The sequence below is a fragment of the Pituophis catenifer genome, unplaced genomic scaffold (genome assembly GCF_029215685.1).
Source record: "Pituophis catenifer annectens isolate HBS135680 unplaced genomic scaffold, rPitCat1.0.hap2 SCAF_8, whole genome shotgun sequence".
Classification (NCBI taxonomy): Eukaryota; Metazoa; Chordata; class Lepidosauria; order Squamata; family Colubridae; genus Pituophis; species Pituophis catenifer.
Window position 1 is genome coordinate 64,024,731 of NW_027256888.1, and position 17,362 is coordinate 64,042,092.

Here is a 17,362-nt window from a genome sequence, read left to right on the forward strand (position 1 = left end):
CCTAGAATACTCATGCTTTCCAAAAGCTACTCCTTAAACTACTCCTTTTTACTCTCTGACCAGCAATTAATGAAAAACAAGGATTTGTATCAGGAAATAAAACCTGGAAAATACCTCATAAATATGAATTCTAACATTCCTAAATTCTAATAACCTATCCTTTAAGGACACTTTAAACATATTTTTAAAGTAGACCATTATTTTTATTACAGCTTAGCACATGAATTGAAAATATCTTGAAACAGCACATTTAATTTATAGAGGCTTACTTTGTCACATTCCTTTCCTTCTTTTTATTTCCATTGAAGGGTTAAAATGTATATAAATTCCTAAATTTGTAGATATGTTGGGACATTTGTCCCAAGTGAAACTTTTCACCAAAAGTGAAATCAACTTTTGCAGAGTTGATTTTTGAACTGAATTTAGAATTACTCTAATCCATTGAGGATTTTTCCACAAAAATTGTGTCAACTTTATTCATTTTCATTCAAAAATGGATGACAGTTCAGTTTACAGGAGAACTTTTATCGGTAAACAAAGCTGTAGTAAAACAAGTCTTTTAACCCTGTTCTTACAAGTTATCTCCCAACATATTAAGAGTTTTAATAGCAACATTTATCTATGCTAACAGTAAAAGAAGTGGAAATAAAATTAAATTATGCAAAGCAAAGAAAATTTGAATTTGTGAAAAAAATGGAAAAAGTTGGCTTATAAACTATGAAGAAAAATAGAAAAGAAAATGATATTAAAATTACCTGGGGGTAGATATGCATTTATGGTTTACAAGTAGTTCTCGACTTACGACCACAGTTGAGCCCAAAATTTCTGTGGCTAAGCAAAACAGTTAAGTAAATTTTGCCCCATTTTACAACCTTTCTTGTCACAGTTGTTAAGTGAATCATTGTAGTTAAGTGTAGTAGTAGCATTGTAGCAGCACGGTTGTTAAGTGAATCTGGCTTCCTGATGGACTTTGCCTGTCGCAAAAGGTGATCATATGACTCCGGGGATATTGCAACTGTCATAAATATGAGTTGTATGAAAATTTCCTTATGAAAAGTTTTCCTAACGTGCTGTTCAGATGTTTTGGAATTGCAGCTCGCATTTTTTTTTTCAGACAACATATCCAAAGACCATGACACTTGGAGATTCTGCCAGTTCCTGGCCAAACACATTTGGAGGACACCAAATATTATATATTTTGATGCATGCCATTGTGTGTCACATTATATTATTGATTCAGTGTCTTTCATGATTGGGTTTTTATATTTGCCTTATAACTAATGTCTATTTGGCCTCCAGAAATTAAAAGTTTTATATCTTTTTGCTGCAGTCTGGTAGGCATATACATTTTTGCAGCCCAAATATAAAGCTGTAACTTTAAGCACGATGTAATTTATTTGATTTTGATATAACTCGTCCATTTCCAAGCGTTTTGCCTTTTTGAGAGAAAACTTCTTGGTTTAGCACAATGTGTGAAGTCACCTTTTTATTCCAGTCTATATATTGCATCAAAAGCTTTCGCTGTGGATGTATTAACAGTGATTCAGACAGTTCACATAACAGGGAAGCACAGCAAGGTTTATTTTTATCTTATTCCACAGCATTTATAAACCATTTCAGCTTACTAGACCCTGGGCAACTTATAAGGGCACAGCAAGAAACAGAATATCTCAACCTTTAAAAATAATACAGTAATCAATCAAACATTATTACAAATATTACATAAAGAGTTCCTTCTCAATCCTAGGATCGCTGAGGCCTTTTGAAACAGAGTGCTTTTAAGGGCCTTAAGGAGATCAATGTGGGAGCTGATGATATCTTTAGCTATTACAGATAGTCCTCGATTTATGACCAGTCACTTAGCTTTTGTTTGAAGTTGCAGCAGATGTCCTCAGGACTACTTACGACCTGAAATCAAAGTCAGAAAAGGTAATAAAATCAGGCACAATCACACGGTGACTTGCTTAACAACTGGCACAACTTAATCATAATTCGGTACTCAATTACAGTCCTAAACTGAGGACTACCTGCGGTCAGAAGGCCTGTTTCCTAGTGTAGGTCCCCTTGACTTGACTTCACAAAGGGGTGGAATCTCCAACAAAAGCTGTTCCTCTGTACTGAGACTAGAGGAGTAGAATCCTATTTGGCAAGGTGGCCAAGAGTATCCTGAAAATGTTTGCCTTTTTTCCATTGACCGTTACTTCTTTGATATTGTTCTTCTTTAAACAACTTGTTTAATTTGGCAAGCTGGAAAAGAAAATATTTCACCCTTCCTGCACTTTCTGATTCAGTTTTGGCAAATGCCTCTTTGAAGCAGCTTTTTCCTGTTAGTGTTTTTGGAATACTGTGGTAGAAATGATCTACACCTTATCTAGGATGTCCTTGTCAGCATCCTGCCTGATTATTTGCTAAAGAGGTTTTTCCAGAACGGCATAACAATTTTAGAATTCCCCCATTCCACTTCCATAGCACCTTCTTATGCTCTAGAACACTTTATGGACAGAGTTTCTTGCCTTAAGAATCGTGGAAGTAATCATTCCGTTATGGTATCTTTTAATCAGTTCTTACCTCTGCTTTCGGATCCAGTTCTGAGGATCAGACTATAATAAAAAGGTAGCTGGCATAGGTTTTGAGAAAGTCAAAAAGGATGGTCAGGGCGGTAGGATCTTCTGTTGCATTGCTGCTAGAGACATCTTAGTTTTCTTCAGGCTTAGTTTCTTTTTCTTAGTTTTTTTTTAAAAATATCATATATAACAACAAACCTTAATCACAAATGAATCGGGGGTGGGCTCCTTGGGGTTCGAGCAATCATCTAGTCAAGGATCAACGGGGTTTGGTGAATACCCAAATGCCACCCCTGGCGGACCACGCCCACTCCTCCCCTCCCTCCCCAGGAGTCTCCATGCAGCCCGTTCATCATTCCAGGTAAGTGCAGGTAAGGAAACGGCCTGTTTCTGGCCTCCGGAAGGTCTCCGGAGTCTGGGGGTAGCAATTTTTGCACTCCGGGAGAAAAGCTTCCAGAGCCTGGGGAGGTAACTCCCCCCCCCTGCTGTGGTGCAGGCGGCTGACTGGGCCACGGCCACCATGGCCTCTCCCACTCAGCAACGGGGCAGCGAACCCGTTGCTAAAGGATCTGAAGCCCACCCCTGAAATGAACGTATTGTTGTTGCTTTTAATGCACTCTGTTGCACCAGTGCAATGGAAGGTCTTTTAATTTGTATGGTAAACCTTTTAAGTGTGATAGAATAAAGTTGTCTGATTTATATGTGGATGGTATATGTACATATGTAACAGTGGTGGGTTGCCCTTGGTTCGGTCCGGTTCTATAGAACTGATAGTAAAACTGGCGGGAGGCTCTGCCCACCCGCCACGACGTCAACATGGGTGATCTGCGCATGCGCAGTAGCGCACACACGCTCCCGTTGCGAACTGGTAGTATAGGTAAGTAGAACCCACCGCTGATATGTAAGTAAGCATACATGTCTTAATTGTTTTATAAAATCAGATCATTTTCTTAGTTCTTTAGGAAGAAAAGGATGAAGGTAACCACAAAGAAACTGCCTAGATCAAGAGTTGTGCTGTGCTGAAGTGCTTCCTATTTTTTTTCTTCATGTTCATCTTTGTACCTCTTGCATACTGCACGGTGTGAATATCCAGACTTGTGAAAACAGCTTGCTAGTGTCTTGCGGTCAAGGGGGCCCATACTGCATATTGACTATTTCAAAGCAATCATTACTGCTCAGGAAACAAGTACTGCCTGGAGGATTCCTAGCTAATTAGCGAGGAGTATCCCAAGACAGGGAAGTGGATTTTTGCTCAAAACAAAATTGTTTGGATGGCGTCAAGAATATTATTGAAACCAGTACTTATTTCTGAGACTGCTTAAAATATGTATGATATCTTCTCTGGCTAAGGCTGAACTGGACTGGAAATCACTTGTAAATAACTTTTAGTTCAGTTTAACTAATTAAAATAGAATAGAATATAGCTGGAAGGGACCTTGGAAGTCTTCTAGTTCAGCCACCTGCTCTGGCAGGAGACCCTATACCCGTGATGGCGAACCTATGGCATGCGTGCCACAGGTGGCACACGAAGCCTTCTCTGTGGGCACGCAAGCCGTCACCCAGCTCAGCTCCACTGCGCATGCTCCAGAGCTTCCCGCCGGCCAGCTGATTTTTGGGTCTCTTCCTTGCAAGCGGGAGACAAGCGTGCATGTGGGGGGGGGGGCTACCTTTCTTCTCACTTTCTGCTGCCTATGCCTTCCCAGATATCTGGAGATTCCTCTCTCAGCTGTTTTCCCCTCCCAGCCATTTTGGGAGGTGAGGCTTCCCCCCCCCAGCACTGTTTTGGGATGTGAGGCCAAAAGCGGGGGTCGCGTGTGCATGTACGGGGGGGTCACGCACGCATGTGCAGGGGGCATGGCGTACGGGAGGGACATTGCATTATGGCTGTGGGCATGCACATGCGTGCAATAGCGCACGCACGCACGCTTTTGGCATCCGAGGAAAAAAAAGGTTAGCCATCACTGCCCTACACCATTTCAGACAAGTGGCTGTCCAATCTCTTCTTAAAACGCCCCCGGTGATGAAGTGTCCACAATTTCTGAAGGCAAGCTGTTCCACTGGTTAATTGTCCTCACTGTTAGGAAGTTTCTCCTTAGTTCAAGGTTGCTTCTCTCTTTGATTAGTTTACAACCATTGTTTCTTGTCCTGCCCACTGGTGCTTTGGATAATAATTTGACCCTCTCTTTGTGATTGATTTGAGGAAAGCCTTTCGGATTTCATACTTGCTGCCCAAGCCATTGTGACCAGTTGAGAATCAGGAGGACTGTGATCTTACCTTACTAACTTTTTAAGTGTTTTTCTGGATAACTCTGATTAAAGGGAAGTTTAAAGTGGAATAGAGACATGGCATGGGCTCAACCATTAATGGCACTTTTCCCCAACATAATTCTGTCCATATGTGATAGGACTGTAGTTAATGGAATTTGTAGCCAACTTGATAGAAAAGAATGCTGCATTTATCAGGCTAGTTTGTGAATGAAAGGCAAGATTTCTCTCTCCCCCCCCCCCAAAAAAAGGGTAGACATTGCATTTTTGTTTCTCTCTCCTTCCCCTCATCTTAAAGGACAATATGCAGCATTATCCTTTGCTTTGTTTTCCCATTTTGAGCATGTGCAAAGTTGCTAACCCAACTGGAATAAAAGATGTTTCTTCAAATCCCAAGTAATAAATAGATCCCATTTCACTTATTTCTCTTGGAGCTTTTCCTTCTCATTAGCTAGGACAAATCTTTGTTCTTGCTGTAGATGCTCTTGTACAAAACATGAAGTAAGTGCTAGTCGTTCTGGCCGTAACCCAAAGAAGCTGTTGCAAAGGCCAAATCTTGCTATTGACCTGCTTCATCAAGTCAGTCCCTTTTGTTATCCATATTAATGTCAAAAACCATTTGCTCAGCCAACTGCTTATCACCATGTATACTTTCTATAGGTCATTTCTCCTTTTCTGCTGTTTTCTTTGCTCACACCAGTTACTTGATGTGCACATTAGTTTGCTTCTGAACAACCATCTGCTGTTCTTTAAGGTTCTTGAATTATATTTCAAATCCCTCCATTTGAGTGCTTGGATGTATGAATGCAATTGTCCCTAAAAACTAATTTCCATATGAAACGTTCTACACTTTTTTAAAAAAGGTGGCAGTGGAATCCCAGCCCCATTTCTTTAGCTTCCAGAGCCTTTTAGGATAACCTACAGAAACTTGGTAGAAATAAATTTTTGGCAGTTGCACTCTTTTTATGGTATTTTACCATTTATTATTTGTCGCCAACTTGATAGAAAATATGGATACCATTTATTATGGTAAAATAAATTGAAGATTCCTTCCTTCCTTCCTTCCTTCCTTCCTTCCTTCCTTCCTTCCTTCCTTCCTTCCTTCCTTCCTTCCTTCCTTCCTCCCTCCCTCCCTCCCTCCCTCCCTCCCTCCCAAAACACGACCATCCCTGTTGAAAGATCAAATAAGGGGAAGAATTTCTGATATCCTTTTGGAAAGGGTTGCTGGCTTAGCAGACCTTGTTTTTGCCAGCCTCCTAATGCTTGTGTTCTTCAGACATTCCTTTGACGCTTTAAAATATTCATGGGGTTTCTTGACAAACTTTTTTTTAAACTAAACTATCCTCTTTATTGCAGGCTATGTTTTTCTAAAAATTACATACAAATTTATTGCAATACAATTAAGTATCCATATGCAGGTTTCTGGTAACTTTTATTGCTTTTTTAAATAATTCACTTGTTTTTAATCTATAGTACAATAAGAAGGAAGAAAGAAAGCATAATTGATTGTTTTTAATCAGTTCCCAGAGGAATAACTGAATTTAGTCTGTAGCCACAAGCCTCTCTGCTTCACTTACTCATTTTTTTTACTCTTGCTTTCTCCTCCACCCAACCATGGATATAATATCTGTCTCAGGATAAGTGTATTTAACATAAGCATAAGAAGTTGAATGCTTCAGAAAGTTTTCAGAGCAATTTTAGAATGTTGTCTTCTCTATTCATATTTTAAAGTATGAATGCCAATGGTCTGTTAATACCAGACTTCAGGAATTTAAATACAAATATAAGACTTTAAGTCTTGGGACTTGAAGTTGGTATTTGGATTCCATATAATGTAGTCATTATATGCCATATCACAGTGAAGAGGGGAACCCAAAAGACAAACATGAAATCGCCTGACCCTGATTTTGACACTGAAGCTGGAAATAAAGTCACACAGATACAGGAACAAATTTGATATAGGTGGACGGATCAGGTCAAGAGCTGTAGAATTTGGAGAACTTGAATATTATATGAATTATATGAAAGTTTAGCAATAGCATAAGCTTTCCACGAATTATTTATTCTGAGTACTTTTTTTTTAATTCCAGGGCTTTGTAGGTATCTTATTATTTGCTTTTCATTCTTCAAGGATTTTATGTCCTTGATGAGAAATACCAGACTCAAAGATGTGTAGAGGTTATTTCTTTATCTTGTCCCTTCTTGCAGTTAATTCAGGGTCACTGTGATAAAATAATTACAAGACTGGCACCTCTTCTATTTCAAAGTTGCTATTTTGCATTTCAAAGAAGATTATTGCAGTGTCTCTTCAGCCTTTGTAGAATGCCTATTTTTCTTTTACTTATCATACCATTACATCAGTTGTAAAATAGTTTTCTTTGGAATTAAGGGAAGGGGTTATTAGCTCCATGTCTGCTTTGGTTGCCTTTGATCAGTATTTTATATAAAATCCCTGTAGGGAAGTTTGATCTTAGACCATTTGGGTGCAGGATACCACTGATTCAGCATTACTTGCCTTAATAAAATGATTGTTTGGATCTTCCCCTATTGTTGGCATTTATTGGAGTGATTTTTTTACCACATAGGAAAAAAAAATCTCTGGATCCTTTTTTGTCTAATACAGCCCTATGGAAGAAGAAGAAGATGGGAAGGGTCTCAGAATGATACCAACTCCACCAACTAACCCAAATGGATCAATGTGATCCAGAGCGTAGCTTATGCAGCCTGCTTCAATGTTTCCCAGTGCACAACATGATCACAACGTATGACCGCTGTTGTTGAAGGGGTAGGAAAGAATTTTAAAAGTTATGCTCTGTGTGCTTTCCCTGCGTTAAAGTTTGCTACACAGAACTGGAACAAATTGTGTTATTTAGTAATGTAGTGATTTTGAAAAGGGCTATCCAGCAAGGTGAGGATCGTTGCTATTAAAATCATTTGAATATTTTTTTTAATAATATTTATTTATTTTAATAACTGTAAAATGATATCAGGGAGTAGATATACCATCCAGAAACTAAAGTCTCTTAGGCAAATTCTTTGCTGATATAAATTCAGGCCAGTCTTAACTAAACACTTAGCGTGTCTTAATTCACTAATTAATTCACTTAGAATGAGGCTTCTCACAGGCAGCTGTTGAAGGACAAAGAATTGGATACCAAGCTAGCTGTAAATGTTTACAAGCCAGCTTGTAAATGTCTATGAATTCAAGAGATGCCATGCACAGCTTGTTTTTTCATGGTAGAGAGCTGTGATCAATCTTCTAAGAAATAATTGTCCATGGCCCAATAATTAGCAGACTAGCAGTATGAGTACATCCATGTTTTCTAGAGCTTGGTATTTCGTAGACCAATAGACCAAATATTATTTTTATTTTATTTGGGGAATACAAAGATCTCAACACACTCCAGTTTTTGGTTCCTATAGCAGTGCAAGGATTTGTAGGATACCGAAGAGTGTAAATAGTATTTCTGTGTGGTGAGGATCCTGAGCTATACTTACAGATGTGTGTGTGTAAATATAGATTCAAATTCATATAATGGACTAAGCCAAATGTTTTGGGGACCTTGGACTGCCATAACTTATTTCTTCTTTGCTTGGCCAAGTGTTTGCCTTTGCAGGGTTGAAGTATGGTTTGGCAAATGTCTGATGTATTGTACTTACAAGTTTATTTATTTATTTATTTATTTATTTATTTATTTATTTATTTATTTATTAGTCATATTTCTATGCCGCCCACTCTCCGAGGACTCTGGGCGGCTTACACCAAAGACAGTATACTAAATAGCATATTGTCCCCAAACAATCTGGGTCCTCATTTTACCCACCTTGGAAGGATGGAAGGCTGAGTCAACCTTGAGCCGGTGAGATTTGATCCGCTGATCTGCTGAACTAGCAATCAGCTGAAGTAGCTGCAGTATTGCACTCTAACCATTGCGCCACCTAGGCTCTTAGGGTTGCGGAAGTTGCGGAAGCCCAGAGTTGACTGCTCTTTGCACAGAGAGGAGAGGTCTCACAATACAGTACAATATTGTAGGGATCCAGTAGTAGAAACTGGTGACATACACATCTGGAGCAGGTCTGCTATTTGTGTCAGATCTTCACAGAGTAGGCTGGTATGTGGTCATGCAGGGATCCAGATCAGGCTACTCAAAATTTATTATTGACAAAGGGCAATATGTTTCCTAGCCCGAATGAAACAACATATTTCATAGGCTGAGCAGGTCAATAAAGTTTGTGGCCTCCCTGATGTTGTTGAGCTACATTATTCAATATCCTTGTCAGTTGGTGAGGTCATAACGCTGCAAAATCTAAAAACTATGCAATGCCATTGTATTAGGTCAATAAGCATAATTGTGTTCACTGAGTAAACCACAGCTGGCTGGGTTTGTACAATACACTAAGTCAAATGAAACAAGGCCATTTTGTGCCATTGCTTGACATGTGAACCAGGTCATGTGAATGTGTAATGTAAAATCTTTCATCTTTTTGGTGCTTGGAGTGTTTTCACAGATTTTCAAACAGTGATCTAAGCTACTTTTACTCTGGTACTCTTAAGTTCTTACTGCCTCTCTTATTTCAGTACTTGGAAGATGCTATTGATTGTAAACTGACCTTACAATACATTGCAAAAGGAAAGGATATATATATTTAGAACAGAGTAGATTCTGGGCAAATGGATGCAGCCTCTACATTACAGGACTAATCTTAATTCCAAAATATTATTATAGATAAAGATTGAAAGATAATATGACTGTCATCTTCACAGTCTTGGCTATCTGCTGGCATTGAACGTAATAGTAGACTTATTACTTAATGTACGATTTATACTGAATTTCTGGAGTCCTCTACATTAGGATAGACCCATGATGGCGAACCTATGGCACGCGTGCCACAGGTGGCACGCGGAACCATATTAGTGGGCACGCCAGCTCAGCTCTGGGGCGCATGTGCGCGCCGGACAGCTGATTTTCGGGCCTTCTGGGCCCACCAGAAGTAGGGAAACAGGCTGTTTCCTGCCTCTGGAGGGCCTGGGTGGGGGGAAGGCCTGTTTTTCTTTCTTACCTGGCTCCAGATCCTTTCTATGGATCTGGGAAGGGCAAAAACAGCCTTTCCCACTCCCTCGGAGGCCCTACGGAGGCTGAAAGGGCCCATTTCCCGACTCCTGTCCCCAGCCTCCAGAGACTCCTAGAGAGGCTCCTAGAGACTCCTAGAGAGGTTTTGTTTTCGACCTTCCCAGATGCATAGAAAGGATCTGGAATCAGGTAAGAAAGAAAAATGGGCGTACCAGGCCATCATGTGCCAGGAGCGGGGGGGTGGGGTGGGGTTGCGTGCACATGGGCACGTGCATGTGCGACCCTCCCCCCGCCCCCCCTCTCCTGGCACGCGATGGCAAAAAGGTTAGTCATCACTGGGATAGACCATGTTATCAGAATATATTGATGATATTATGCATTGTGACTAAATGGGAGACTAGCTTTGGAAACACAGACTTAATTTAGAATGATGTCTGAACTGAAACAGTTTTAGAAGTTAGCATTGTAATGCTTATGTAGCAAAACGAACCTGGACTTGAGGATCCTCAAACTAACCCATCTTTTATTGTATCATACTTATTAGAACCACCTTCCTGGATTCATAAGATTTCTCAGAATAGTTTTCCTTTCTTTTCTGGTTAATGATGAATTGGAACTTATGATGGCTTCAGAATTACTGCAAGGGACTCAATACACAACCCTGTGGTGTACCAGTGTTAAGAATAAGGGCTGAAGAGAGATGATTACCTAATCTGACCCTCTGAAAGCAGCCCGACAGGAAATCCATAATCCAAAGGCAGATTGAATAAGAAAGTCCAAGATCCATAAGTTTAGACACTTATTCCACTATTGACAATAAATTTATAAATCTGTTCAGGCCAGCAAGAGAATCTTAGGTTCCTCCCCTTAACTATCTTTAGTGTAATATATGCTTCATTATAGTTTTTATTCAGGCTACAAAATCAGAGCTGCAAAAATCTGGACAACCACTAGATATTTGTGAATTCATCACACACACACACACACACACACACACACACACACACACACACACACACACACTTTCTCTCATAGTTCTCCAAATTTTTGCACTCAAAATCTGGAGCCTTTTACATGATGTCCCTTAGCAAATAGCATTACAAGACACCTACACCGAGTGCATTGTTTCCAGCAGTAGCCAAAGATGCCTGAAAATAAATTTATACATATGCAAATTTGCTAGTGAGAAGCAGAAATTTTTCAAACAACTCTGAGCAAGAGACACTCACTTCAATTTTAGGCAAAGAAATTGTTAGTAATCTGTCAGGATCTGCCCTGGGGCAGCTTGTAGGACGAAATCTTTATGGACAAGAATATCTTACTATTATAGCTAGAGTTATTATTGGAAAAGAATATTTGTGGCTCATATTTGAGCTCTGGAGTCCTTAGTATTCTCTGAACTTGGGTTTTTTTGTTTTTGTTTTTTTTGCAAATGTTTCATTAGTCAACTAGGTAACATCAGTGCTAGAAAGGAGTTGAGTTTGCTCTCTGTTTATATACTAGCGACTTGTTCTGTCAAGGTGGATCCTTGAATAAGCAGTTGTTTTCTATTAGCTTAATTGTACGAGTTGGTAGTTCCTCAGTCAAGGTATTGTTTACTGCTTGATTTTGATCTGGTATTAATCTTGGTGTTAATTTAGGTGTTTACTGCTGGTGAGGAGGTATTTTAGTCTTTTTGTTTCCTTTTAGGCTTATGATTGTCTCTTTTGAATGATATGTACATGTTGTTTACCTGTGTGTGCCTGTTGATGGCTGATTTGTCTGAGGAAGGAACATTTGCAAGAAAATTAGATTTTAAAATACAGGATCCTTTGAAAAAAGCCTGACAGTTTTCCTTAAAAATATGGCTTTCATAATTATAAATACATTTGTCAGGTCTCATATAAAGTTTTTGATTGCAGTCACAGTATTAGGAACTTGGAAGCCAGTACTGTATAAGTTTCCCCAAATACAGAAAGGGGACCTCAGTTCTGGAGTATAACCATAAGATTTTTTTCCTAAATGTTCTTTTTGAGTCAAATGCAACATTTCTAGCATCAGCTTCTGAAGATACATCAATTTTGTCATTGTTTTTATCATTTGATATTCCACGAATGTTTTCTGTGATCTTAATTTGCTGGCTCCAAACTCTATCAAAAGTCTGTTTAGGCATTGAAAATGAGAAAAGCAAATTAGAGGGGAGGATGGCAATCTCCCAGTAATTCCACTTTAAAGGAACAAGTGGAACTTAAACTCTTCCCCCAAGTGTTTGTCTTTGAAGCTCTAACTTGAAGCTATTTTGTGATCTTGAACACAATGTAATGTGGGATTTGGTTTCTGCTGGAGGATAAGAATCTGCAGTAAACACTCCTCGGCTCTATCCATATGTTGGTACCAAGTACCCCAAATGTGGTTACTGGGAGAGGAGCTGCTTGGCTGGGAGCACTTTTTGGGAAGGGAGCTGCCCTGTATCTTTCTTGGGTGTTGTCTTGATTACTTTCACAAATGTCCAAATAGGGTGAAATGAACTTAATTTGTAGTAAGATGTTTCCTGTACACTCAAAACAGAATATTGCCTTTTAAAAATTGTCCCCACCCTCCAGTTGTGAGCATTGAGAAGTCAGAACTTACTACAGTAATTAAGAGTAAAAGTCCACCTGTTTTTGAATCACTTTTAATCTTTAGGGAGCCCATTAGAATGTATTTCAGTTGGTTCAAGTTTTACATATGTCAGTCTTGGTTCAGCCTATAGTTTGGATTTATTATTTATTTATTTATTTATTTTATTTTATTTGTATACCGCCCTTCTCCAGCAGGACTCAGGGCAGTGAACAGCCGAGATAAAACAGAGCATACAAAATTTGAAAAACAATTTAAAAGGTAATTAAATAATTTCGGCCCACAATTTAAAACAACCCAATTAATCAAATTAAAACCGAAACGGATGGGATCAAGCCAGCCCGGCTAGGTGAAATAAATGAGTTTTCAGGGCCCGACGAAAAATCCGGAGGTCTGGTATTGTGCGTATCTCTAGGGGGAGGTCGTTCCAGAGGGCGGGTGCCGCCACAGAGAAGGCTCTCCCCCTGGGGGTCGCCAGCTGACATTGTCTGGCGGATGGCACCCTGAGGAGGCCCTCTCTGTGTGAGCGTACTGGCCGGTGGGAGGCTATTTGCGGCAGAAGGCGGTCTCGTAGATACCCCGGCCCTAAGCCATGGAGCACTTTAAAGATGGTCACCAACACCTTGAAGCGCACCCGGAAGACCACCGGGAGCCAGTGCAGCTCGCGCAGGAGAGGTGTCACATGGGAGCGTCCCGTCGCTCCCGCATGGCCGCATTCTGGACCAGCTGGAGCCTCCGGGTGCACCCCAAGGGGAGTCCCATGTAGAGAGCATTGCAGTAGTCCAGGCGGGAAGTGACAAGTGCCTGAGTTTTTTTTTTAATTTGATTTATATGCTGCCCTTCTCCGGAGACTCAGGGCAGCTTACAATGTGTTAAGCAATAGCCTTCATACTTTTGTATATTTTATACAAAGTCAGCTTATTGCCCCCACAAACTGGGTCCTCATTTCACCTACCTTAGAAAGGATGGAAGGCTGAGTCAACCTTGAGCCTTGGAGAGATTCGAACCAGCAGAAATTGCAGGCAGCTGTGTTAATAACGGTGCGTAGACCACTGTACTATCAAGGCTCTTGTGACCGTGCGTAGGGAGTCGCAACTGGTGTATCAGGTGGACCTGATAAAAAGCCCCCCTGGCCATGGCTCATTATAAGATGAGCATAGGGGATGTACTCAGGGAATCTCTTGAAATGCTTACTAATCTTACTTCTTGCTTTTTCTCTCTCCTTTTCTCATTTTTTCTTGTAGTTCCTGGGCATAGCATTTCTTGGAATTGGACTTTGGGCATGGAATGAAAAAGTAAGTTAACAACAGCAATCTGTACAGCCAAATAAATTTAAACAGGTCTCCCAATATTTGAAAAAAGATTTCCTTCTTTAAAAGGTACATTGTTAAGCATATTCTACAGGTGACAAAGTTTGTTGCAAGTAGTCCTCAATTTATTACAGTGATTGAGCCTGCAATTAGAATTGTTGGTCATGATGGTCATTAAGTGGGTCTTCACGTGACCACACCCAATTTTATGATACTTTTTTTTTTTTTTTTGGCAGTTGTTGAGTTGTTCGTTGTGGCCATTTTTTTTTTTTTTTTGCCAGAAACCAGAAGGGAACACTGGTTTCTGGCAAAAATGTTATAAATTGCAGTCACCAGACCATGGTTGCAAATGACCATAAATGCAAGCAGGTTGCGTAGCATTCAAAACGTGGACATATGACGTGTGTGTGTGGCCATCAGAACTTTGAATTCTGGTTTTAAGTATCTTTGCAGTGGGAGGGTCCATTATAACTTCAAATGGTTGCTAAGCAACCAGTTGACATATCCTGGCAGTAGGGAAAGGGCTCCCAAAATTTTAGAAGAAGCATTTAGAGTGCCACCTTTAATAGACTCGTGGGTTTACTCAAATTGTATCCTCACTTTATTTTTTTAATTAGATTTCTTTATTACTGTAAATCCTTTTAGACTCCTGGTGGTTTACAGCAATGAAAAACAGACATAATAGAATTAAGTGGCTTTAGCCCAGTCATTCTCTCAGTCCACAGAATAATTGTTGAGAAATAAAATGGAAGAGGAAAGCATTATGTATAGTGGTTTCAACTCCTGTAGGAAAGGTAGGATATACATCTAACAAAAATAAATAAATCTAACAAATAAATTAAGTAAAATAATCGTGTATTCTAAGCAAATCAGCAACAAAAATAAATATACTGTATAATATACATTATAAATATACTGTACAAAATGAAAGACGCCAAGGATTCAGTTCTGGTAAACCACAATTGGCTGTTCCACAAAATAAGTAAATCACAGGAAAAATATGGTTTTCTGACTTCAGCTTTCATCATGTCAGAAAAATGGGGGAATCACCTGCGGCTTAACCCAAGAGAATTGCCTTGGACAGGTTGACTCAGGCTGGAGGAGCTAGTCCTGTTGATAACATGCTTTTAAAATCAAAACTGGCACTTTGAATTGCTTCCAGAAATACCTTGTGCAATATACTTGTTAATATAGATGAAAGAACTGGTTAAAATAGACAGTGTCTTGGAGTGATTCTGCCCTGTTTGAGAAAACAGGGAGTGTCTTCAAAATGATGGTTGTTATAACTTGTTTTTCCACTGTTAAAAAAATGACATGCATTTATCTTTACACTTATTTTGGCAGTTTTCAGGCTTAGATAATTAAAATCTGGCTGGCTTTTTTCTGTAAATGAGATGACAAGTCTTGGATATAAAGGAGAAAAATGAAGTTTGAAAGAGACATATTAAAGAATGGGAAGAGCCTAGTTCTATCCTAAGAAAGTAAGAATTGCAGGGAGGTGTTAGAATTATATGTGTTAAGGAATATGCGCAGAGTAACCCTTGAGTAGCAAGGTGTGCACATGAGAAAACGGCTGAGAGTGATTGTGACTAAGCACTGTCAATACACAGACACACTGAGTTGTGATATTCTTTTACTTTTAGGAAAAAGTAAAGCAAAGTTCAATAAACAATCCAGGTCATACACAGATAAAGATAGTTAAATTGTCAATCCAGGGATATTCCAAGAACAAAGTCTTCTTACCAGTTGTTGTAGTCATATGCAATAAAACAGTTCTTTTTGGAGTTGCAAACAGGAACAAGTACAGCAGTAAAACAATCAGTAAAACAACAAGTAGCAATGATCAAGCAATGATCCTGCAGAGAGAACAGGCAGAGAGGAGCAGAGGTAGCAATAATAATGTAATAAGAACAACAAGCCATGATTCAAGCTTCCTCTTAAGTACGTTGGCTACAGAGCTTAGCCAATCAGAATACAGTATGATGCAATACAGCATTACAGTCTTAAAGCTATACATTACATTTTGACTGCAAACATGCATTGCTGGTTTATATATATTGCCAACCCAACCAGTTAGGCAATAGCCATTCCCTAACAATATGTATCATTAAAATCCCTCTCTTGAAATTTGGAAGAGTCCCGTTCAGGAATTATTTATTATGTAATTAATTGTTTATATATGTCAAAGCTTGTAGTAGGTATGAAAAATTGCTTGGTTTAATTTAGAGGGAGACAATGTGTGGGCCTTCAGATGTTGGATGCTGTGTTGCAATTGAGAACATTGGGATTGTGTCTATCCCTAATTTAATTGATAATCTCCAAATAGATTAAACAAGTAATGTCTTTGTAGATTAGTGTTTCTTAATTTGGCAACTTCCAGAGATGTGGACTCCAAGTCCCAGAATTCTATGTGGCTATACTTAGCACTGACTAAGTCCATATCTAAATTGTTGAGGTTTAAAAAGACTGCTGCAGATGGTCTTCTTCTGTAATCCTTAGCCAACATGGATTTTGATCCTCTTGTTTGAAGATTAGAGGAGATTTATTTTATTTTATTTTATTTTATTTTATTTTATCATATTTATATACCGCCCTACTCCCAAGGGACTCAGGGCGGTGAACAGCCAAGATAAAAATACAAATAACATACAAAAGTTAAAAGCTATTAAAAATAGATTAAATAATTTGGGCTCAAAAACAAATTTAAAAACATCCAATTTATGTAAAACATTTAAAACCCAATTTAAAAGGGAGAGTTAGGCCAGACCAGCCTGTTGGAATAAAAACGTTTTTAGGGCGCGGCGGAAAGTGCGTAAATCTTGGATCCTCCGTATCTCCGGGGGGAGCTCGTTCCAGATGGCAGGTGCCCCCACAGAGAAGGCTCTCCCCCTGGGGGCCGCTAGTCGACATTGTTTGGTCGACGGCACCCTGAGGAGCCCCTCTCTATGGGAGCGAACTGGTTGGTGAGAGGCTACTGGTGGCAGAAGGCAGTCTCGTAAGTACCCTGGTCCTGAGCCAGATCACCCATGAACAAAACTAGAAGAAACAAGTTGGGGAAGACTGAGTTAGTACAATAAGCCACCTGAATGGATTTGGTTGAGCTCCAGTCTATCATATGTAGCTGTACATTTAAGCAAAGTACTTCGTTCTTTTGGGCGAGAAGTATTGTCTTAAGAATTTGTTATGTGGTGACTGCCACATAATCAAACAACTACATAAAATCATTAATGATGCAGAAAAAAAATTGTTTTTTGTCCCGTCACTTGTTAGAAATTAAATGCAGAAATTCAGTACTGATAGAATACTTTTTTTATCTAGTGCATTTGCTGCCAGCATTTGTAATAATGGCAACCAATTTGAATGGCTTTTGAAAAGGGATTGGGCTGGAACACTATATAGTATTAATACAGCTAAAAAAGGGGGAGAAACAAATGAATACAAGTAAAAATATAGACAAAAATAGAAAAAATAAAATACAGCAATTATTATTCAACTATATGAAAATTACAACTCAGATATTGTACAATAAATCAAACACACAGATTCAGATGGT

The 17,362-nt window shown here is 39.3% G+C and overlaps 1 protein-coding gene across 1 annotated transcript in view; it reads left to right on the forward strand.

Annotated features, from left to right (window-relative positions):
• Positions 1-17,362, forward strand: part of TSPAN5 (tetraspanin 5) — a 53,198-nt gene that overhangs the window by 29,140 nt on the left and 6,696 nt on the right. Inside the window, exon 2 of the mRNA XM_070948377.1 lies at positions 13,744-13,794. Coding sequence (XP_070804478.1) covers positions 13,744-13,794 — 51 coding nt within the window. The remainder of the gene's footprint in view (positions 1-13,743; positions 13,795-17,362) is intronic.